Source organism: Phalangium opilio, unplaced genomic scaffold (genome assembly GCF_054372755.1).
Source record: "Phalangium opilio isolate 3A_F unplaced genomic scaffold, DU_Popi_V2 ptg000002l_1, whole genome shotgun sequence".
Taxonomy (NCBI): Eukaryota; Metazoa; Arthropoda; class Arachnida; order Opiliones; family Phalangiidae; genus Phalangium; species Phalangium opilio.
Window position 1 is genome coordinate 14,852,152 of NW_028324144.1, and position 23,518 is coordinate 14,875,669.

The 23,518-nt window shown below is 38.4% G+C and overlaps 3 protein-coding genes across 3 annotated transcripts; all 3 read left to right on the forward strand.

Annotated features, from left to right (window-relative positions):
• Positions 1 to 392: 392 nt before the first annotated feature.
• LOC149720139 (uncharacterized) lies at positions 393 to 2,366 on the forward strand. The gene is made up of 2 exons (XM_089864354.1): positions 393 to 536; positions 582 to 2,366. Exons 1-2 carry the CDS (start codon positions 393 to 395, stop codon positions 2,364 to 2,366), a joined length of 1,929 nt encoding a protein of 642 aa, XP_089720480.1.
• Positions 2,367 to 3,982: 1,616 nt separating this feature from the next.
• Positions 3,983 to 4,708, forward strand: LOC149720140 (uncharacterized). The gene has a single exon (XM_089864366.1). The coding sequence runs from the start codon at positions 3,983 to 3,985 to the stop codon at positions 4,706 to 4,708; it is 726 nt and encodes a 241-aa protein (XP_089720492.1).
• A 5,896-nt stretch (positions 4,709 to 10,604) lies between these two features.
• LOC149720141 (uncharacterized) lies at positions 10,605 to 11,348 on the forward strand. The gene has a single exon (XM_089864387.1). It carries the CDS (start codon positions 10,605 to 10,607, stop codon positions 11,346 to 11,348), a length of 744 nt encoding a protein of 247 aa, XP_089720513.1.
• The last annotated feature ends 12,170 nt before the right edge of the window (positions 11,349 to 23,518 follow it).

The following is a 23,518-nucleotide window of genomic DNA, read 5'->3' on the forward strand; positions in this document are numbered from 1 at the left end:
GTAAATAGGCTTTCCAGCTACGGGTAGATTTTCGGGACCCCAGAAAAACCCGTGACTCATGGAACTACTATAGAGAAGCCAGTTGTTAAGATTTTTTTCTTGTACGTTTTATTGAAAAACATCAGTTGCTGTTAAGAACGCCAAGGAGAAACACCTTTCTCTCCCCAGCGTCTTTTTATACCGCCTCGAAACTTAATCAATTTTTTGTAACGGAAATACTATTTTCAAGTATTAAACAGTTTTATTTCTTTAAGTTTAAAATTCGTGTCGACTCTCAATTCAATCCCAACAATTAGTAAAATAAATTATGCGTAACAACGAATCGCTTAGATAGGATGTAGCTCGTCCTCCTCGAAACGGTATTTGGATGGGTGGCACATGGCTCCGCAAGTATGGAATATTCTCAAGCCAGCATCAACACCGTTACGGTCATGACAGCCATTTGCGAAGAACAAAGCTTGTCTGATCAATTAAGAGCTTTCTGGGAGCTAGATTCCATAGGAATCTTGGATAATCAAAACGAATTAGAAGATAGAGTTCAGTCCTTAGAACAATTCGAGAAAACAATTTCCTTTTAAAAGGGAAGATACGAAGTTACTTTCCCCTGGAAACCCAACCGAGACCAACTCGGTGAAAACTATGGCGTAGCGGCTAAAAGAACTGAAGGCCTAATTAGAAAACTGAGATCTGATCCCGAGCTTTTCAAACAATATGACGATATCATCCAAGAGCAACTTCAGTTGGGTATTATCGAAGAGGCCCCTGACACTGAGGGACATCCGATTTATTATCTTCCTCATGACGGCGTCAAAAGAGAAAGCGAAACCACTAAATTACGAATAGTTCAAGATGGTTCGTCACACGCGGAAGGAAGACCCTCCCTCAATGACTGCTTGGAGACCGGAATGAATCTGAACCCAGAACTACTTGAGGTCTTAATACGGTTCAGAGAAAACCCAGTAGCCTTCATAGGTGACATTGAAAAGGCGTTTCTCCAGATTTCAATATCGGAGAAGGACAGGGACGCACTCAGATTTCTATGGGTGGATATCAACAAATCAGATGACGGGTTCAAAATTTATCGGATGACACGAGTGGCTTTTGGAATAACGAGTAGCCCATACATCTTGGCAGCCACAATTCGTTATCACCTCAAGTCTTATGAAGCCACCGAACCGGATATTTGCGAATTAATCGACAAAAGCCTCTACGTCGATGACTTAACGGCTAGCGCAAGTTCAACGTCCGTAGCATTTAAAATCGCCACGCGGTCAACAGAAATCCTGAAGGACGCGGGAATGAAGCTAAGAAAATGGCGAACCAATTCCTTAGAACTGCAAGAACTATTGGATAACACCGAAGCCCTTCCAACATCGAATCTGGTCAAGGTTTTAGGTGTTCTGTGGAACACGGAGCAAGACACTTTCCTCTATGAGGTGGATGCCCTAATAAAATTCTTGCTGAACCGAAAAGGCACTAAAAGATGGGTCCTCAAAGCCGTCGCAAGAATCTTTGACCCTTTAGGATTGGTCACCCCATATACCATACGAGCCAAATTTATTTTTCAAGCACTATGGGAAAAGGGGTTGGAATGGGATGAGCCCCTTCCACAAGACATGGCTTCTCAGTTTGATTCTTGGTGTACTGAATTGGCGGAAATGAAGAACATAGAGACACCGCGCTACTATTACTGTGGTTTAGACGACAGTGACTCAGTCAAAGCGGAACTTCACACATTTGTTGACGCTAGTGAAAAGGCTTATGCAGCAGTGTCTTATTTGCGCTATAAGACTAGCGATAACAAAATACGAGCGTCTCTGGTGGCGTCCAAGGCAAGGTTGGCACCGTTCAAGAGACTAACTTTACCACGCCTCGAGCTAACAGGAGCACTCCTTGGGGTCCGACTCGCTGACGCCATACTCAAGTCCATGTCAAAACCTCCAATGAGAGTTTTCTTTTGGACCGATTCGCTAATTGCCCTACAGTGGATTCGAAGCTCCTCCCTTCAATGGAAGCCATTCGTATCAAATCGGGTACGCGAAATTCAATCGAAAAGTGATGCACAAACGTGGTTCCACTGCCGAAGCAAACATAACCCCGCCGACATGCCAACTCGCGGACGCACCATCAATGACCTCGAATCAAATTCCCTTTGGTGGCATGGACCATCTTGGCTTTGTCAAGATCAATTAAGTTCACCTCAAGGCCAATCACGAGAACTCTCTAAAAAAGAATCCCAAGAATTAAGAGCTGCCTACAATACCTCAATTACACAAGCACTCACGGTAAATCAAAGGTCGGAGGAAGCCATTTTGGACATCACAAAATTCAGCTCCTTGACAAGGTTGTATACAGGGTGTTTCTGAAAAGTCCATCACAAATTAAGGGGCGTGTTTATGGGACCAAATCCTCAGAAGCCACCGGTTTCATCCTTTCCATGTTCAAAAAGTTCAAGGTTTGAATCCAGCGGACTACCCACGACGCACGGCGTTTTGTCAGTGGTTTCTGGCTAAAGTAAACGATATCGATTTCCCACGGGATTTGTTGGTTACTGACGAAGCTAACTTTTCACGGGATGGTATTATTAACTTACATAATAAACATCAATGGTCCCAGCTAAACCCCCACGCAACTTGCGTTAGAAGTCACCAAGTACAATTCAGTTTAAACGTGTGGTGTGGTATTGTGGGTGACAATTTAATTGGGCCATATTTCCTAGAGCCCAGGTTAAACGGTGTGGCTTACTTGCAGTTCTTACGGGACGATTTACCGGAACTACTCGAAGACGTACCCTTAGGTTTGGTAAACAGAATGTGGTTCATGCACGATGGTGCACCACCACATTTCAGCATCGCGGTCCGAAATAATCTTAACGCGACCTTCCCTTTGCGGTGGTTAGGTCGAGGTGGACCTGTGGAGTGGCCTGCTCGATCACCCGATCTGAACCCTTGTGATTTCTTTCTTTGGGGCCACCTGAAAGACTTAGTTTATCAGACTGAAGTGCCCGATGTTGAAGAGCTACGTCGACGAATAATTCACGGCTGTCAAACAATTCGCGAAACTCCAGGCATTTTTCAACGTGTAAGGGAATCATTTGTAAGACGTGCTAATGTGTGCCTTAACGCGGGTGGTGAACACTTTGAACAATTTTTGTAACTAGTTGCAATTAAATGTTAAAACTTGTCAATAAATTCATTTTCTTTGTGCATTAATCATGGCGTTTTATCTATGACACATGAAACACTTACTGAACGAAACAAATTAAAGTTTGTTCTTTTGTTTGGGACCACCTTTGTGGGCCATTAACGCCGAAACGTGGCTCTGCATTGTAATTGTTCTCTGGGCGAGTTTACTCTGTTGGAAACAAACAACACGCCCCTTAATTGGAGATGGGTTTTTCAAATACATTCGAGATGTCCTTTTAGGTTTTCTCAAGGTCATACCTAACGTACAAGAGTGTTGTCCGTGATGATGAAGATTTGCGTAGCTTTTTACGGTTTGAGATAACAGGAACAAGCCAGGGATCTTCCAACATGTCCAAGTATCATTCGAAAGACTGCCTCGTTTTTGTAATGCCGCCCGTGGACATTTGGACTAATTCCTGAAAATAACGTTGTTTACGCTGTGCTAATAAAAGTCCCTTCAATCAGAACCATTTTACTTGGTGCTGGGAAGATCTTGAAACATCATGTCACTTGGGATTAATTTTACATTACCACCGTAGGCATACTTCTACTCATTTATACGCTTCTGATTAGTAAAGGTAGAAATCAATTGTTCGATTAAAGGCTATTGAAATTGTCTAGTAATTTTAAACAAGCTGGTTAGTCGGTCTTAAGTGTTACTCCTCATTTTTGGATATTTCCTTGTTTTAGGGGCGAATGTTTGGAAGGCCATATCTCCGTAACAAAATGTTGTACACCCCATGTTCTTTGGTACTTTCCGCTCAGTTTGGTCCCATAAACACGCCCCTTAATTTGTGATGGACTTTTCAGAAACACCCTGTAGAATCAGCGCTTGGGTCCTCCGATTTATCCACAATTGCAAAAGCATGAACAAACGAATTTCGGGTTATTTGACAGCGGATGAAATGAGTAATGCTGAAATTTATTGGATTCGTCGCTCACAACGAGATAGCTTTCCAGAAGAAACTAGCAAACTGAGCCAAGGCGACAAAATTTCTGCCAACTCAAGGATCGCGACCTTACATCCAAAATTGGACAATAATGGTCTACTCTGCGTGGGCGGTCGACTAAACCACGCTGACCTAACTTATCAGGAGAAGCACCCATGGATCTTGTCTTCGTCACATCGCTTCTCAGAACTTGTCGCTCATTTTAACCATAAAAAAATCATGCACGGAGGGGTTAATGAAACATTGGTACAGACCAGAGAAGCATTTTGGACAGTCAAGGGCCGCCAATTAGTAAAACGCGTTATTAATCAATGCTGCACTTGTCGTAAATTCCTCGCGAAGCCATCAGCCACAATCATGGCACCTCTTCCTAACGCCCGTGCTACCCCAGCGCCACCATTTGCAGTCACTGGACTCGATTTCGCAGGACCATTATACAGCAAAACCGGAGCCAAGTGCTACATAGCCCTTTTTACCTGCGCTACAACTCGCAGTATTCACTTGGAGCTTGTCAGTGACCTTACGTCAGGAAGTTTCCTACTTGCTTTTCGACGTGTTAGCTATGATATTTGATAAAGCTATGATAGATGGCGACACTGTCGCCATAAGGAACATAACTCTTTTTTTTCACCCCCCCTTTCCCCATCCACGAGGAGAGGAAAGGGATAAATCGATAACGCACTCTCGTTGTAGATACGAGTCTGATCACAACGTAATGTAACTTAAGCCTCGTCATGTAAATTCATTTGTATCGTAACTATTAAACTTAAACCTCTTTTTTTTATTACAAACATGAACGTATTATTTACTAACGATAAGCAACGATAACGAAACGCTAATATCTCAGAAGTGGGATCAGAACGAGTATCTAATGACGACTTAGAGACACGCCGCCGATATTTTTTTTTGGACAACAACGGACAACGAGGCGACGCCATATTTGCTTTTTCAAGTCCGAGAACGATAACTCAACGGGACAATGAAAACTACGAAAACGGGCAAGCTGAAGTCAATAATGTTCCAATAAATATCCAAAGAACTATTAATCGAGATTATACAACGAAATTTTAATCGAGATTATACAACGAAATTTTAATCGAGATTAACCAACGAACTTTTAATCGAGATTATCCAACGAACTCTTAATCGAGATTATCCAACGAACCTTTAATCAAGATTAAACAACGATGCCGAAACAAAGAAACAACGAACCAAAGTTTCCCACGATGGCCGATGCATTTGATGACCAATACGAGGAAGCTAGAGATCAGAACGAAGGACTTCTAGAAGTGCATGGGACAAACGAGACACCGAATTTTATCTCTCTTGGAGCGTTTGAAGAGGCGATAAAGAACGCAGTAAGCAGCGCTGTAGCGGCTACGATGGCAGCTATGCAACAAGCCAACGTTAATAACGGACCGAACCAAGGGCAAGGAGGAAACGTAGCCCCACCACAACCTCCTACAAACGTCGCTTATCATCAATGGGGAGATGTAGGCAAAACCTTACCTGATTTCGATCCTGATCACTCTCCACATCAAACGTCAGAGATGTGGATAAAAAAGGTGAACGATATGGCAGCAATGTATGGATGGTCTGACCGCGTAACAGTCAACTATGCCCTACCACGCCTAAAGGGATCAGCGAAAATATGGTTTGAAGGGTTAGAGTCAAACGTCTACACTTGGGACGACTGCACCGCTTTGATAAAGAAGTGGTTCCCATCGGCGAAAAACACTCAGAAACTGCACCGCGAAATGGAGCAAAGAGTAAGAAAACCAGGTGAAACGCTAGAACGCTATTATCATGAGAAAATTGCGAAAGCACGTTTATGCGGGTTAACCGAAGAGGCAATGATTGAATACTTGATCACGGGTCTAAAGGATCAATCTTTGATTACGGCACTCAGCGTCCGAGAGTTCGCCAGTCCTCCGGAGTTATTACAATGCATGAAGCAGCTCGAAATGATGTTAGAGTTAGCGGATTCGGAAGAAGTTAAAAAGCGACCTCATCACGATCGCCCACGACACGCTGCAAATCATGGCATTGACCAGCCAACACGAAACGAAAATAAAGAGAATGCAAGAAGTTCCGAAAGGAGACCATTCAAGCCGCGTTATAACGATAAAGGTGAAACACTATGTTTCAACTGTAGTAATTATGGACATGTGTCCAAAGACTGTCTCCAACCTCAGCGAAGAGCTAGATGTGAAAGATGCGGTCGACCAGGACATGTCGCAAAAGATTGCCGAATCGAAAAGAAACCCCCGAGCACGCCTGACACTACGACGGTTAAAACAGTGGCAGTCACCGTATGCGACGATACAACGGCTCCTACTACCGGCCCCAACGAAACTTCTGCTACCGACACAAACGAAAAGTTTTTCAAGAATGCTATCGTTAATGGGCAACCAGTCAAGTCCTACATTGACCAAGGTAGCAAATGCGTACTCATTAGGGAAAGCGATGCCGCACAAATTTCGTTAACCTACGAACCAGTCAACGACACTTGCGTAATCAGTGGTTACGGCGAAGGTACAACGAAGCCAAAAGGAGTAACCACAGCTACGATCGAAGTAGACCAAGTGAAGGCCAACGTAGAACTGTTCGTGGTTCCAGATGAGTCCCAAACGATATCTTTACTCATCGGACAACCGCTCACCGAACTTCCGAACGTGACCGTAGTAAAACGCCAAAACACGTTAAGGCTATTCCAAGAAGAACATGCGACCGCGGAAGAAGACGACCAACTGTTAAAAATCCAGATTCCTAACCTCCCACCGCAACCTATTAATTTATGGGTGAAAGCAGCGACGGTAATCCCTCCTAAATTCGTAGGATATATCGATTTGATGACAGACGACCTAAGCATCGACAAGCAAGATGTCTTTGTAGAGGGCCAGTTTCGAGCGTTCGAGAATACAGAGTACTGCATCCCAAAAGGGGTGTATCAAATCGAAGAGGGCCACACGACTATGCCAGTTATGAATGTCTCAGATACGGAGTTGACCATAGCCAAAGGTCAAAATCTGGCAAGAGCGACACCTCGCCAAGCCGCCGTCGAGAATGAAAACGCCAATGTGCTGAGCATAGAACGAAACGAATTGAGGCTCTTCACCATCAACGAAATCAACGTCGATCCGAATGCATCTCCGGAAACGAAAAAGCGGATATGCAATACCTTAAACGAATATCGCGACTGCTTCGCCGATAAGTTAACGGAACTTGGTAAAACGGATCAAGCGCTAATGGACATCGAATTAACCACAACAACGCCAGTCACGTATCGACCGTACCATCTGTCTTACAGCGAGCGAGAAAAGGTACGCACAAAAATTTCCGAATTGCTAGCTGCTGGAATAATCACGGAATCAACGTCTCCGTATTCAAGTCCAATTTTGATTACCAAGAAAAAAACGGGCGACGAACGCCTTTGCGTGGACTTTCGAGCACTAAATCGAATTACGAAAAAGGATGCTTTTCCCTTGCCGTTAATTGACGACTAGCTAGAACGTTTACGTGGTAACAAATATTTTACGAGTCTAGATTTAATGTCCGGTTACTACCAGATTCCGGTAGCTGAGGAATCGCAACCGAAAACCGCATTCTGTACACCAGACGGACATTATCAGTTTTTACGTCTCCCGTTTGGATTGAGCAACGGTCCGGCAGTCTTCCAACGGATGATGAATGCTGTGCTCGGACCACTTAGATACGCTATAGCACTTACGTACTTAGATGATGTGCTAATTCCCTCGATCGACGAAGGCCAAGGCTTAGAGCACCTCAAAGAGGTATTGAAAGTTTTCCGACGCGCCAAACTCACGTTGAATTTAAAAAAATGTTACTTCCTGCGAACCAACATCGAGTACCTCGGGTTCGACATCAGCGAGAAAGGAATTAGACCTGGAGAACGGAAAATTCAATGCGTCCGAGACTTTCCACAACCGCGAAACGTACATGAAGTCCGACGATTTTTGGGACTCTCAAGTTATTTTAGACGATTCATTAAGGGGTTCGCAGTTCAAGCCGAACCTCTATCACGACTCATACGAAACGATGTCGAGTGGACTTGGACGAATGAACAGGAAGCGTCCTTCGCTGCCTGAAGAAACGGTTAACTGACCGACCAGTGTTAGCCCTTTATAGTCCACACGCTATCACCGAAGTTCACACTGACGCCAGCCAAATTGGACTCAGTGCTATACTCATGCAAAAAGAAGACGCTGAAGACACGTTATTCCACCCCGTTTATTATGCTAGTAGAAAAACCACCCGCGAAGAGTCACGTTACCACTCCAGCGAACTGGAAACTCTCGCGGTTATATGGGGATTAGAAAAGTTCAGAGTCTTCTTAATCGGGCTGAAATTCACCGTTGTTACGGATTGCAGCTCAGTTCGAGCAACGCTGTCAAAGAAGCATTTAGTCCCACGAATTGGTCGTTGGTGGCTGAGGATCCACGAGTTTGACTTCGAAGTAATGCATCGACCGGGAATAAGGATGGCTCACGCTGACGCTTTAAGTAGAGCACCCTTTGAGGACGCCGAGGAAATGCAAATAGCAAAAGGCCTGTGCGTCATGCACACCGAAGTTCAAACGGAAGATTGGCTAACGGCAGCCCAGTTTAGCGACCCAAAATTACGTTATATCAAGGAACAACTATTGAAGACAGGGAAACGTACGAAGGAAGACACTCGTCTCATCGAAGATTACAGCTTAATAAACGGACGAATATATCGAAAAATGATTGTCAACGAAAACGAAGTGCCGATTCTACTTTGGGTCGTACCAGATGCAGCTCGATGGAGAATCGTCAAGAACTGCCATGATGACATAGGTCACGTAGGCATAGACAAAACGTGTAAGAAAGTAGCGGAATCATATTGGTTTCCTCGACTAAGACGGTACGTCCGCCGTTACGTTTCATCGTGTCTAGAATGCCTCTTCCATAAACGACCAGCTGGAAGGCAACCAGGGATGTTACACCCCATAGACAAAGTCGGAACGCCACTACATACCCTTCATATGGATCACCTAGGTCCGTTCGTGCGTAGCACCAAAGGAAACACGTACGTCATTGCAGCTATCGATGGGTTTACGAAGTACACTATCCTACGAGCCGTTACAGATACCGGCATGAGAGCCACCACACGTTTTTTGAAGACATTATCGGATTATTTGGTGCTCCAACGAGATTGATTACAGATCAGGGTACTTCGTACACAGGTCGGGCGATCAAAGACCTTTGTAAAAAGTCGAACGTCAAACACATCGTAAACGCGACAGCAACGCCACGTGGAAACGGCCAGATAGAGCGAGTTAATAGGCAGTTAACTCCTGCTATAGCCAGCATGTGCATTAGAGAAGATGAGCGCGATTGGGATACCCATTTGTACGAGATTCAATGGGGGATTAATAACACGTACCACAATGCCACGAAAAGCACCCCCTTCGCTCTTCTCTTTAACTTCAAATCACGAAACCCAACCTCAGATTTGATTCAAGACACGTTAGAAGAAACGATCGACTTCGACGAAACGACTCTCAAACGTAGAGACGATGCGATTCAATCAATTCGCATTGATCAGGAAAAGCAACGCCAACGCTACAATATGAAACGGGCTAAAGCAGAGACTTACCAACCAGGCGATTTGGTGGTGGTCGAGAGACTCCCACAAGCAACTGGACTATCGTTGAAAACAGCTGCTAAGTATCGTGGCCCGTACATAGTCACCAAACGTTTAAATTACGATAGGTATCTAATTGAAGACTTACCGGAAAACCAACGATCTCAAAAGTTCTACCGGAACACAGCTCCGGTAGATAAACTGAAAAGGTTCCTGTTCCACGACCAAGATGAGATAGACGACACTCAGGAAGATGCAGCTGACCACCAGTTCATCGCCAACCCTAACGGACACAGTGGACACGGTATCCATCGAAGAAAACGATCCCACCGAACCAGGCTCCACTAACGAACATGATCCTGATGACGGTCAGCCGCCAAAATGCGTCCCTCGAGTTCGGAAGCCACCGACTTACCTCAAGGACTATTATAGGCACTAAGTACAAACTAATTCCAATGTAACCGTTTCAAGTATTATTTTTTTTTTGTATGTGTAAATCTGGGGATTTAATTAGTCAGGATTGGTCGAATGTTAGCTATGATATTTGATAAAGCTATGATAGATGGCGACACTGTCGCCATAAGGAACATAATTCTTTTTTTTCACCCCCCCCCTTTCCCCATCCACGAGGAGAGGAAAGGGATAAATCGATAACGCACTCTCGTTGTAGATACGAGTCTGATCACAACGTAATGTAACTTAAGCCTCGTCATGTAAATTCATTTGTATCGTAACTATTAAACTTAAACCTCTTTTTTTTATTACAAACATGAACGTATTATTTACTAACGATAAGCAACGATAACGAAACGCTAATAGACGATTTATAGCTCGTCGAGATATGGTTCAAAAAATCTTCTCTGACAATGCCAAGACATTCAAGAAGGCGGAAGGAGACTTAAAACAATTGTTGAAATGTCTCTTAAATTCGGAAGTCACCCACTACTTCGGGGAACTTAAAATATCCTGGCAGTACATAGCCGACAGAGCCGCCTGGTGGGGCGGATTTTGGGAACGCCTGGTGCGCTCAACGAAAAACGCCCTCCGTAAAACTCTGGGTCAAGCAAGATTGTCATATGAAGAGCTCGAAACCACTCTAACAGAGGCAGAGGCTGCTATTAATTCAAGGCCGATCTCTTTCGTCTATCAGGACGCTGGCGAACCCGTTCCTTTAAGTCCATCTCATTTCCTGATTGGTGCCAGACTCACCGCACTACCATCTCGAAGCTATAAGAGGAACGAAGGTCAACAAGCTAATCAAGCGGAATTAGCCAAGCGTTGGAAATATAGGCAACAAATTAACGAAAGATTTTGGCAAAGGTGGAAGACGGATTTTCTCTTGGAATTGAGATCCGCCCACCACCGAACGAAATGCACCCCAACTAAGCCTATCGAAGAAAATGATGTAGTTCTTATAGAAGAACCACGAATGCCCCGATTATGTTGGAAAACAGCTGTCGTCGAAGATACCTTCAAAGGTCGAGATGGGCAAACCAGATCGTGTATGCTACGACTATCAAACGGCACGCGACTTCGCCGACCCATTCAGTTAGTCTATCTTTTAGAATCGGCAATTACTTCTTGAACAAATCATGTTCAAGGGGGGAGGCTGTTGAATTTTATATTGTGCCCAAGCGACAATAGGCATATATATCTTACTTTAATTAATTTGAGTTAAAATTTAATTTATTGAAATGTCATTTTTTTGTTTGTGCATTTTTATTTCTTAATATTTGTAAAACAAGTTCGCTTCTCTATCTGTTCGAAAGAGTTGTTTTTGTCACGTTGGGTTATTTTCGTATTCCCTCCGTTGAAAGCCTATAGAAAGACCTGCCACGTCATTAACGCCCCTTTAGCTACCTTTACTAGATTTTCGTACTGGTGGTCTATACCTGCCACGTCACTAACGCTCCTTTAGCTACCTTTACGAAATTTTCTTACTGGTGGTCTTCAAGCTAGATACAGGAAAGGAGTAAATAGGCTTTCCAGCTACGGGTAGATTTTCGGGACCCCAGAAAAACCCGTGACTCATGGAACCACTATAGAGAAGCCAGTTGTTAAGATTTTTTTCTTGTACGTTTTATTGAAAAACATCAGTTGCTTTTAAGAACGCCAAGGAGAAACACCTTTCTCTCCCCAGCGTCTTTTTATACCGCCTCGAAACTTAATCAATTTTTTGTAACGGAAATACTATTTTCAAGTATTAAACAGTTTTATTTCTTTAAGTTTAAAATTCGTGTCGACTCTCAATTCAATCCCAACAATTAGTAAAATAAATTATGCGTAACAACGAATCGCTTAGATAGGATGTTTTCAGTCCGTCCTATCTCACAGGCCACTAATTAGCTCTCCCAGTTAATCATCGAAACCAAACGCGCTAAATTCTCGACAGTTTGGTCTCCTAACTAAACCTAACTTAACATCAATATTTTGGAAAAGACGTAGCATTGTTAAGTGATTTTTAAAATATTACTAACCTAACTTAACCAAATATTGGCGTTTCCGAGGCAGTAAAAATGTATTTAAAAAGCTTTCATTTAAAAACGACATTAATAGAAATTAAACTATATAGCATTTTTGAGGTCGCTTAATTCGACAAATAGCGTCGTTTGAATTGTAAATACCAAACTCACCGTTGGGCTAAATTCATTAAAAACATTGGCGGGATTCGGTCTAATGGAATTCTGCGCAATGGGAAGATACCGACTAGAAGATGTTAGAGGGTATATGCCACTGTGCTGAAAAACTGAAAGGAGATTAACGTTTACGAATAAATTCACGATTACATTACTAACTCTCAATAAAAAACTCGTGCATAAATACAATTTATTTGTGCTGTTATCGTAAATTTTCGCAAAAGTAACCGTAGGTTTTTCGCGTACAGGCTAGAATCCTTGAACTATCTAGAAAAAAATTATTCATCTTTATTCTATTCTATAATCGATTGTATCATGTGACTAGAGCTTTTGATAGGTGTGGTTATGTAGCTGTACGATACGGTTCTGGGTTTGTTTTTGACCCCGGGTAGGGTATATGAAAAACAAGCGTGTGTAGAAAGTATTTTGGAGCTTCAATCCTAATAACTCGACATCGGATGTTCTCCCTAATGATCAAAGATAATTATGTTAGAATATAGCTTTAAATCAAATACAAAATATTATCAGAAATACCTGTATAATTCGACATGAATGATAAGTTAACAATCTTTTGCTGGAAGTTTGACATAAGTTTATGTGCTCTGAACATGCTGTTATTAATGGATTTTGAATGTGGCTTCTCCTTTGTCAAAGCATCAATGAGGTTGATGCTGGTTTCTGTACAACTCCTCAGTTTGGTATGATTATCTACTCGTATACTATTTCAGAAATTCACCAAATACTTAAACAGAATAAATATACTGTTTGGATTAAACATAATTTTAATTGCGAAATTTTCTAACATTTTAAAATTATTAGAAATTGCATTATGTCGATTATGTAAGGTTTTTGTTAGGTGTGGTTATGTAATTAGACCTAGCATTGCGAAGGTGTTTTTTGCCGTAGAGTTGAAATCGTGTAAATGTCCCTAGTTCAGTGTTGGTTTAATACGAATTACTTTCTTCCTGTAAAAGAATGTTTTAAATTAACAAGTGTTGGCACTTATCATGTAACGAAACCAGAAGTGAGATGAGACCAGAAGTACTGAGCTAACCAAATTCTTCACTCGGCGAAAGTGAATATTCTTGATAACACAAGAACGGTTGGCCCTCTAGTAGCGGTTTCTGAATTTTCCCTCCAAAACGTGAGACGCTCGCGGTGGTAGACGGCCGAACTAGATTCAAGGAGCCGCGTCCGTGTTCGGCCGCTTTAGGTTGAGGGGAAGGGGGTAGGAATTGTTTTTGGGACTCGACCAATTTTTTCTCAGTAGTGTAGGCGCGTGGGAAGCGGCATAAAATCCTCAAATTTGATCACTAGTGCCAGGATCTATTACCAATGCTAGAGCCCTTCACTTCTAGTCTCATCTCACTTCTGACGAAACTTAAAAAGAAACATAAAATTATATAAGAACAGCTATTCTATATAATGATATGGGGTACCAATTTAAATACCGAAATTATAAACCCTAAATATAAATTAAATCCATTTTTAAATTAATAGAGTGTTTTCAAAAGAGGAATGCAAGATTAAAATTACAGTTTTAAGAGATTTTGGTTGTGTTTGAAATCACTCTTTCGTAGATTAATTACCGCTAATATCTTATTAAACGTTATACAAAATTTTCACTTCTCAAAGTGCCAAAATCAAAACGCCATATTCAGTTCCTTATCATAACGCGATAATTGATCAGAAATGTTTTCTTTGACCTACGTACAATTAAACAATAAATAATCGAAAAACGCTGAGAAATCTTACCCACTATGCATAACAAAATGTTTTTAAAAAAGTATTTCTCATACTAGGAATGTAATTAATAACACAATAATCTAAATAAACAGAAAAATCTTACTTCCTATGCAAAACACAATGTTTAAAGATTAATTGAAGCAGAACGTTTTATCAAACTTAGCACGGTGATATAAATATTCGAAATAAACAGGAAAGTCTTACGCCCTATACAAAACAAAATGTTTAAAGATGGAATTAAACGGGAAATGTTATCAAATTAGGCATGGAATTAATATATAAAGATTCGAAATGCAAAGAAAATATTACGTGCTTAGCAAACCAATTGTTTAAAATAAGATAAATTGGAAAATGATATCAAACTAGGCACAAAATTAAAAAATAAAATCTAGATATGAAAATAAAAATCTTACCCTCTGTGCAAAACCAAATGTTTAAAAGTAAAATAAAACAAAAAATGTTATCAAACTACAGCCATAGAACTATTAAATAAAAACTCGAAATTAACCGAAAAATCTTACCCGCTATGCAAAGTAAGATGATTAAGGAAAAAATAATAGGGAAAAATGTTATAAATTAGGCATAAAATTAATAAATAATCAAAGTAAATTGGAAAATCTTACCTCCTATTCAAAACCAAATGTTTAAAGATACAATAAAACGGAAAATGTTATTAAACTCTGCAGAGAATTAACAAATAAGAAACTTAGAAACAAATAGAAAAATCTTACTCTCTATGCAAAACAAAATGATTAAAGATTAAACAAACCGTTAACTGTTTTAAACTAGGCATTAAGTTAATAAATAAAAACCAGAAATGAAAAGAAAAATCTTACCGTCTATTCAAAACCAATGTTTAAAGATAAAATAACACGGAAATATTATCGAACTTGTCATAAAATTTATAAGTAAGCACTCGAAAAGAAAAAAATCTAACCCACTATGCAAAACAAAATGTTTAAAGAAAAAATAAAACAGAAAATGTTATCAAACTAGTCATATAATTAATAAGTAATCAAAATTAATTTCAAAATCTTACATCCTATGTAAAATGTTTCAAGTAAAATAACAAGGAAAATGGTTTCAAATTATTCATAGAATTAATAAATAACCAGGACGAACTTACCCACTGAGCAAAACAAAATGTTTCAAGATAAAATGTTATCAAACTAAGCATTGAATTGTGGAAAAAATATTCGAAATAAAAAGATCTTACAGACTACGCAAAACAAAATGTTTAAAAGTAAAATGAAACGGAAAATGTTATGAAACTAAGCATAGAAAAACAAATAAAAACTCGAAATAAGCAGAAAAATCTTACGTCCTATAAAAACATAACACAATGTTTTAAAATAAAAAAGATATATGTTATCAAACTAGACATAGAATTAATTAATACATTATGGAAATAAACAGAGAAATATTTACTTACCCTCTATGCAAACACAATGTTTAAAGATAACATATGAATTTAAAAATATGCTAAGACTTGACCGAATTAAAAAATGAACCATGGATGTAAAAGTAGAAAAAGAAAGGAGATGAGCTTTTACTTTTTGGGGAAGAAGGGACCGCAGAATCAAAAAAAACTTGACCACGCAACTAAACGAATCTTTTATCGTCATTAAAATCTTACCAAATTAGCCCACATTTCAACCCTTAATGCCTCCCACGAATCGGGTGGGTAGAGAAGCCGGGCACATTTCTTTTTCTTAATATTTTTCCTCCATGAATGTATCAGGGAGCCATATTTCAAAATAGATGGAAGGAACTATCTGTCATGAAGCATCTTAAATCCAACCGATATCTCACTGGTTGTTGTAAACCCGCGTAAGCGAGACGCGGGAGTGGGGGAGTGAACAATGATGCACTCCGATTAAGAAAATTTATTCCTATGGCTCTCAAAATCTTAAAAAATAAATCTATAAATCTTACTCTCTTTGGAAAATGGAACATTTTAAAATTAAAAGAAAATAATTATACGAATTTGACATACGATTAATAATTAAGCACTCGGAACGATTAAAGAATACTTACTGACTATTCATCCCAAAGTTATCAGGAAAATGCGCAGAAAAAAATGTTTTTAAACTGGAAATCGTAAATTGAGCAAAGCAGACAAACTTACTATCCATAGGCGAATACTTACAAATGATATTAATATTACCGCCATATTCAGGATTTTTCCTCACACTAAAAATGGATAACATCACGATGATAAGAAGGAAAGATGAGAGCACGAGAGTCTGAAGGAATGACATCTTTGTGTAACTAAAAAAATCATGTTTATGGTAAGATAAAAGTAGTTTGCAACGTCTTGTCTTGGGACATTTTTTTGGAAAGGTGCTAAACGTCACTAAATTACATGTTTTACAAGTTTTACTTGTAGGGACGGAAATGTGCTAATAGGTTGACAGGAAATTCATTATAAGAATGGCTAAAGTCCGTCCAGATTTTAGGGTAGTCATTAACATTTAAAAAAAACCTAGGTGCAACTGAACAGTTGCTTCAATCTTCAAGCTCTATTTGTTAACAAACAAGGGATTCAAACAGTCATTGTAATTAAACGTTTTAATATACAAATTGGATTTGATAATTTCAGGAAAGCTGCGAGCGAGGTGGGAGACGCGACGAGGCGGTAGACTAGGTGAGAGCGTCTGATCCCTCGAATGATTCATCGATTCAATAAAATGCTCTCCGCTCTCTGACGCCACAAAAGTGAGGTAGAACATGACGTAGAGAATAATATTACCTTCAATAAAACCAACTATTGGATGCTATCACCAGCCCAGTTACGAAGTTCAACGAATTATTAGAATTATTTGAAATGAAACCGACGCATGGCCGATTTATAGGGTTCAATAAGTTAACTCACCTATTAGTGGGAGATGTATAGAATAAGGGTGAAGACAGAGGTACATAATGGCTTTTCACAAAAAACCAATTTTAGTAGGTTAATCGCTACCTTGAAATTTGATAAACAAATTTCTTTTCCTTTAAATTCGTTTCAAAATAATTCCCAAGGTTTCTAAGAAGTTTAAAAAAAGTTTGTCCCCATATTAAAACCACTAGAAAGAAAAGATAAGGTAATTTACAACTTTGACCAGAAACCGCAAGATGGCAAACCCAAGAACAGATTGCTTTCGTGATAAATTACATAACGCGGCGTTTATATGTAAAAACCAGAATATCAGACTAGTGATCAGGGTACATTTCGATCGCAGACGAAAACTAATACTAGCCCTTAGTGAAAATATAAATTTATGCTCCAAAAAACTTACATTCGAGTGGAGTAGTATTTGCTAGTACAAGTATGGAATGAATCAACGTTTTGCGAATAACAGTGGTAGGCAGACTCTTATATATGCAATTTCAAGTACGGTTTTTAACTGCGTGTGGTTATGCATGCAATATCCAACGGAGTAATGCGCTGATACCCAGTTAGTTAGATAGATAGTATGGCCTTAGGATGCACGCGAATAGGCATTGCACGCGATTGCATGGTTATTGCTGTCGTAAAGGGGACTGGTAAAAGTGAAGAAGGGTAGAATCATTTTTAAACTCGTCCACGAAATGAATCATTTCGCATTTTTTGATAGTACCGTAGTATGTATTGTCCCTGACTTCCACTAGTCTTACATTAGAACCAGTTTTCATATACATACACATGTATACATGTATAGTAAGCCATAATCCCTCACTGGGAGGCATTCGTTACGGTGAGGTTGCTTTCCCAATTACATAGACATCACGAACGCCTTCGATAGGGTAGCAAGTTGATGGATTTAATTTTTTGACTAACGAAATTCTGAAATTAGTTACGGCGATGGTTTCTTTCTGATTGTGTTGATTTTGTACGATTTACGGAAAGAGAAAAAATGTATGGTAAATTAGAAATGACAACTTATGGTGTTGTAGTCACTGTATTTCACGTATATTGAATTGGGCAGGGATTCCTCAAGTTTATGTGGCACTCTTCGTAACTTTATAGTGTATGTGAGCCACAGTATAGCCTTAGATCGTTATTGGGTGCTGTACAACCTTAGCACATTGGAAACCACACGGAGTAATGCAAAATGATTTTTGCCCTTGTTTTATAAACCGTCTACTAGGAAATGAAACTGAAAAGCGAGTTGTTCTAGATCCTATCGCACTCGACGTAGTTTCAAAAGTACCAACTACGAAACACAGGTCTATCAATCGTCTGAACAATTCCAAGTTACGGTGTCAACTAAGGATTTTTATTCAATTAGAATATATTGTTTAAATACTTATTAATAACCCCTATCTGGTCAAAGGACTAAATGTACCAACAGGCTTTGCGCGTACTCCTTTTTGTGAGTTAGGGAATAAAGGGGCGATCAATGACGTTTTGTCACTACATCAACCTACTCGATTTTCAAGCCAATACCTTTATATTATGGCAGCTGTAAAAATTCAGTTAAACGCTGCGTTAAAAGCATTTATAGTTCAGAGAAACCTTCCATGAACCCATTTTTAATACGCAATCCAATGGAACAATAACCAGGCATGGAATATTGCTACTGAAACGGTGGTATGAACCGAATCCACTGACTCTCTACTCTCGAGAACTGGAATCTCAATGAACTTTAAGAAAAATTACAATTAATTGCAGATAATTTAATCGACGTATTGGATTACTGAATATTAATGAGCTTAAAAAATCAGTACAACAATTAATAATATCTCACCAGTAAAAAACTAAACTAATTTTTGTACACTAAGCCCTAAGTGCGTAAAGAAAACTGACCCTCAAACTTTCTTCAAAAACTAGCAACCGTCAATACGGTAAAAACACAATTTTGTAGATGAGGAAAAACATAAAAATCCGGCTATAATTGAGATAATTTCTTTATAAAAACAATATCATACGGAAATTCACGTCTCAAAGTGTCTAAATCTAAATTCAGTGCCCAATCATTACGTAATATTTCATTGAGGAAATAAAAAGCATATTATCTTTGAACTACACGCATTTAATTAGAAAGTAATCGATAAACGTTGAAAAATCTTACCACCTATGCATAACACAACTTAAAATTAAAACGGAAATTGTTATCAATCTAAGCATATAATTAAAATGTAAAAACTCGAAAAAAAGAGAAAAATCTTACTAACTATGCGTAACAAAATATCTAAAAATAAAAAAAATAAAGGGTCTCTTACTAGAAATGTAATTTATAAAACAATAATCGAAACAAACAGAAAAATCTTAAGGGCTAAGCAAAAACGGAAATTAAAAGGGTAATTGTAATGAAATTAGGCAAAATGAAACGGAAAATGTTTTCAAAATAGGCATAGAAATAATAAATAGAAACTGGAAATAAACGGAAAATGTTACAGTCTATGCAAAATAAAATGTTTAAAAAATTAAAAAAACAAATTAGGAATTCAACCTAGGCCTAGTTTGAAAAAAAATAGATAATTGAGATAAGCAAAGAAATCTTACTAACTACGCATAACAAAACGTTTAAAAATACAAGATGACCCCGGCCATATTATGCTTTTGCGGCGACCTCTAGCGGCTAGAACTGGTATGACTCCTGCAAATATTTTTTGCGGTATTCATTTCTTCTTAATCAAATATCTTTTCGATTATGAATAAAATCAATTTAGTATGATTTTGTTTTTATGTAAACATTACTGATTTTTTGACCTTAAAATAAACTCTTTAACAAAAATAACTACAGTTGTTTTATAATAAACAAATTATTCGCAATAAAATCAAGGCACTTTTTAAGGTTATTTTCAGTTTCAATTTTTTAAAAACCAAAATGATAGTTTCAAGTTTAAATTTAAATCTTTCTATTAACGTCTAATTACTAAAAAGCCCTTAATAATAAGTGGGAGCAAGAGTTCGTAAGGTTCTTTCCACTTAGAATTTTTTACAAACCAAGATTATCAATTGAAGTTTAAATTTACCTGTAAACGTTCTTAATAATTTATTTAATTATCTCGTCATTTTAGCATAAATTAAAAGTAATCAAATTCTAACCATGACTAATCTTCATAGTTCTTAAATAAATAAAATATGTTGACGTTACAAGTAGGGTTCTAAGTACTATTTATAAATTTCAATCCAATTCCGCACGGAGAAAAGGGGGAAAAGGCACCCAGCAGGGCCGGAATAACCACTAGGCAAGTTAGGCAATTGCCTAGGGCCCGGATATCTGAGGGGCCCGTAATCAGCCAGTTTTCAAAAATTGATATAATTAAAATCCAAAAAAAAATATATATATATTCCCCCTGTTCTTTGTTTTTTGGTTATCAGATTTTCAGCCCCGTCTTAAATGTGATTTGATGACAGCCCCGCGCCACTTAACTGAAAAATTATTTAATAATGAAATAAAAATTTGAATATAGTACCATTTCAAATTCTTCATCAAGTAGACGAGCAATTCTCTCAAAATTTCCAATAAAGCGCATCTTCGTATTTGGAAAATGGAGGTTTAAATCCAATTCAGCTTCAAGCTAGAAAACAATTTATTTCAGTCACATAACATAATAACATGCGTCAACAATTTAATCTTCTTACGTAGCTTGGATCACTCAAATGTGGAAATTGAGTGTACATCTCTTCAAATTTAGTACTATTTTTTGCTGTTGGCAAACGTCTGTCTTATTAGTTTTAATAGCTTTGGTTTATCTTTCTCGCGTTCACTAAATGTAACTTTTAGTTCAAGTACTGCATCTTCGTGTGACGTATCATCTGTCATATCAATTTCCACGCTGCACAAAGCCTCTTCGTTGAGCTGGGTTTTTTTTTTGCGTTTTTTGGATACTTCACCTGAAAATGACTGTTCTTTGCGGTTTTCGAGCCACCTTATATGCCGAATTTTAGACGACAACTTGTTAATAAGAAATTGCTGAAAAAAAGAAAACAATCTTTACTTTATTACAATAAATAAAATGAATATTTCTAATTCACACTTACCCAAGGTGAATAGGCTGTCTTATCAACATGAATACACGGGTATTTAGCAAAAAGCATTTTCCCCACAGTTTGGTATTCGCCTTGTGTTTTCATGTCGTACTTAGCTAATAATCCATATGCGAGTTCCTTTACTATGGTAGATATTATTCCCATGGGTTTTCCTTCTTGTAATCGTTTTTCGGTGTAATCCGAAAATTTTGGGAGACTTAACTTTGCATTCTGTATTATAAAGATCTGTTAAATATTCACAGTTATGCCAATGTGAAAAACAAATGCTTACAAATTCAGTCGTTTGGGGATTAAATGCTGCAGTTTGCGAAGTAACTTCGTTATTTTGACAAACGATTTTACTTTGAGTTTCGTCAGTAAACACTGACTCCTGATGTCCACCACTTGAAATCACGAGTTCCGGTACTTCCACATTTGAGATTGTGCACGGATCCGTTGGTTGAGCATCTTTGAAGGAAACAGCCTAAAGTAATTTAACTCGGATTAAAAAAACCTATGGATCAAAAATAGCTGAAAGAAAAGGTCTTTCAAACACAAATGTCTTTCTCTCATTACAAGATGATTTAAACAAAGATATCAATGTACAAACATCCATGCAATAAAAACCTGATAATCCCTCTGGTTGAAATGGACTGCTGATGTCCGCGAATCCTTGAATTCATCATTCGGTCCAAGTATCATGATTGTCTGTTTCGCAAATGGCAGCAGCAAATCCCATTCATCAAGTTCCGTTCCATCAACTTCTAAAACTGCTCTAGCTCCGTCCGATGAAGGAAACGATAATTTTGAACAGGCTAAATATAAAAAAAAGTTTTGCAATCATACATATTTAGGGATTATGGCAACATTTCCATACCAGAATTCATGAAACCTAGAAAATTCTCGGCGATCACGGCTTTTTTTTTCACGGTCGTGTGAAATTATTTTGAATACAGTTGAAATTTTTTAACTCTATCAAATAAAAATCATTTCATCAGAATATCACGCTTTAGTTTTTAAAAATATTAATAGTGTGCCCATATTTATTCACATACCATTTAGGTCAAATGTTTCCCAAATGTACTTTAAGAGCACATTGAAAGGTATATTCATAAATACAATTAGCAATTAGGTCACCGTATCTCTATTGATGCGCTCAACTATTTTTGAAAACCATTTTTGCCTTCAATTAACAGAACTCTAAATTGGGGCTGTTATATAGCATAACGTAAAATTTTCCTCTGGTAAAATGACTTATCTGTGGCCATTTGAATTTTAAATTTTTAATTGGAATTAAATACTTTCGTCCGCCTAAAGGTCTTTGAAACACGTATCTGTTCAAATGGCTATCAAAATATTCTATTTTGGTTTGGTGGAAAATGGCATAACAGTTAAGATTTATAGTAACAACTTCATACACAATCATGAAAGTGGGACCATGCTCTTCAGTGTAGTCTTGCAGTAAAATAGTGTCTTTCTCATAGCGGTGACCGTAAATAGTGATATAAGAGCTTACGTGCATAGATGCAGTATCAATTGCGTTTTCATCGAAAAAATGCAACAAAGCCTTAATTTCATCAGTAATTTCACATTCATATCCCTCTTTAACGTCATCCAGATTCCCAAGGAAGTTCTGATTTTTTCCTCCACTACCATTGGTTTGTTGTAAACACAACCAACGTTGGTGCTTTAAAGCCATAGTTTTTGGTACATCTTTAAAACATCTCCATTTTTTCCCTTTAAAATACGAGTGTTTACTCTCCAGTCGCATGCACGAATGAAATCTTAAAGGGCCATATCGTCTCATTTGGTCAGGGAAATGTAACAAATAGTGAATTTTGGGTGTTACATTGGAATTTGGATAAAGAATTAGGAAGTTTTCATTGTGTTCCGAAATTAGACATTCAAGAGTGTTAGCCGTGTTGTTATTAGCAAGAGAAGAAAGACAAATCTGCGTTATTTGAATTATATGCAAAAAATTCGTCCAGTGTGGATTACGTTTTGGTACATTTAAACCAATATAAAACGGCATTAGAAAAAGCAGCGTTTTCATAGCAGATGCTGTTTGCTTCAGGTCTCCCTTTTTCTTTAAGTGTTTTTTTTCTATTATGGAAGGTTTCACGTCCAACTCATTCTTCTGATACGAGAATGACTGAATAGCATAATTCAACTTGTCAAGCGTAAATAGCTTCAATTCATAAATAAACAAATCAAGCATGAGTTTGGTTTCATATTTAACAACTCCATCAAGGAGCACATGCATTGGATCATGCAAGAGATCTTTTGTGACTTCAAAGTTTGGAATTTCAGCAAATGGGCTTTTTTTATTTACACCCCATTGCTTTGACCAGTAGATTTTTGCTTTTTTGGAGCAAGTTGCCAAAGAGTGCAGTCTGTCGGAGTGTTCAATACTATCTTTCAAAGGAAAAG